Raw genomic sequence first — 1263 nt, forward strand, 5'->3', positions numbered from 1 at the left:
GGGGTAAAATCAGGGGATTTTGGGGCCACTCACAGCATCGGTGAAGGCGTCGACGTTCTGCTCCTCGTGGGCATCCAGCAGCTTCTGGGGGAGGAGGAAGAGGAGGAGGAGGAAGAGGAGGAAGAGAAGGGGGAGACCTCCCCGAACCTCCCAAAATCCCTCAAAACTCCCCCAAAATCCCTCAAAATCCCCCCCTGAGCTCCAGGGAAGAGATTTGGGGACGATCCTGGACCCGATTCCAACGGAGAGAGGAACAGGAAGGAGGAGGAGGAGGAAGAAGAGAAGGAGGAAGAAGAGGAAGAAGGGGAAGAAGAGAAAGAAGAAGAGGAGGAAGAGGAGGGGCAGCCCCCCTCTGAGCTCCCAAAATCCCCCCAAATTCCCTCCTGGATCCAGGAAACGGAGCTGGGGACGATCCCACATTCCAGAGGGAGGAAAAGAAGGAAAAGGAAGAAGAGAAGGAAGAAGAAAAGGAGGAGGAGGAAGAGGAGGAAGAGGAGGAGGAGGAGGAAGAGGAGGGGCAGCCCCCCCTCGAGCTCCCAAAATCCCCCCGAATTCCCCCCCTGGATTCAGGGAATGGAGCTGGGGACGATCCCACATTCCAGAGGGAGGGACAGGAAAAGGAGGAAGAAGAAAGAGGATGAGGAAGAAAAGGAGGAGGAGGAAGAGGAGGAGGAGGAAGAGGAGGGAGAGACTCCCCTGAACCTCCCCAAATCCCTCAAAACTCCCCCAAAATCCCCCCCTGGCTCCAGGGAAGAGATTTGGGGAGGATTCCACATTCCAGAGGGAGGAAGAGGAGGAGGAGGAAGAAGAAAAGGAGGAAAAGGAGGAGAAGGAAGAGGAGGATGAGGAAGAGGAGAAAGGCTGACCTTGAGCAGTTTGCATTCCCGGGAGTCGGAGAAGGCCGGGAACATCTCCTCGTATTTCTGCACGGCCAGCTGGGAACACACATTCCACAACATTCCCAAACATCCCAACCATTCCAACCCATTCCCAACCATTCCTGACCCATCCAGTCCCATTCCCAACCCATTCCCAGTTCATCCTGACCCATCCCAACCCATCCAGCCCCATCCCAACCATATCCAACCCATTCCTGACCCATTCCCAACCCATTCCCAGTTCATCCTGATCCCTTCCCAACCCACCCAGCCCCATTCCCGACCATTCCCAACCATTCCTGACCCATCCCACCCATCCCAACCGATTCCTGACCTGCTCCCAGTTCACCTCGACCCATCCCAACCCATTCCTGACCCGTTCCCA

General features: G+C 56.1%; 1 protein-coding gene across 1 annotated transcript in view; it reads right to left on the reverse strand.

Annotated features, from left to right (window-relative positions):
* Positions 1-9: 9 nt before the first annotated feature.
* LOC113979737 (alpha-soluble NSF attachment protein-like) overlaps positions 10-1263 on the reverse strand; it is a 5882-nt gene continuing 4628 nt past the window's right edge. Inside the window, exons 6-7 of the mRNA XM_027707036.1 lie at positions 867-935; positions 10-84 (exon numbers count right to left, since the gene is read on the reverse strand). Coding sequence (XP_027562837.1) covers positions 10-84; positions 867-935 — 144 coding nt within the window. The remainder of the gene's footprint in view (positions 85-866; positions 936-1263) is intronic.

This window comes from Neopelma chrysocephalum, unplaced genomic scaffold, assembly GCF_003984885.1.
Source record: "Neopelma chrysocephalum unplaced genomic scaffold, ASM398488v2 Primary Assembly neopelma1_88409, whole genome shotgun sequence".
Taxonomy (NCBI): Eukaryota; Metazoa; Chordata; class Aves; order Passeriformes; family Pipridae; genus Neopelma; species Neopelma chrysocephalum.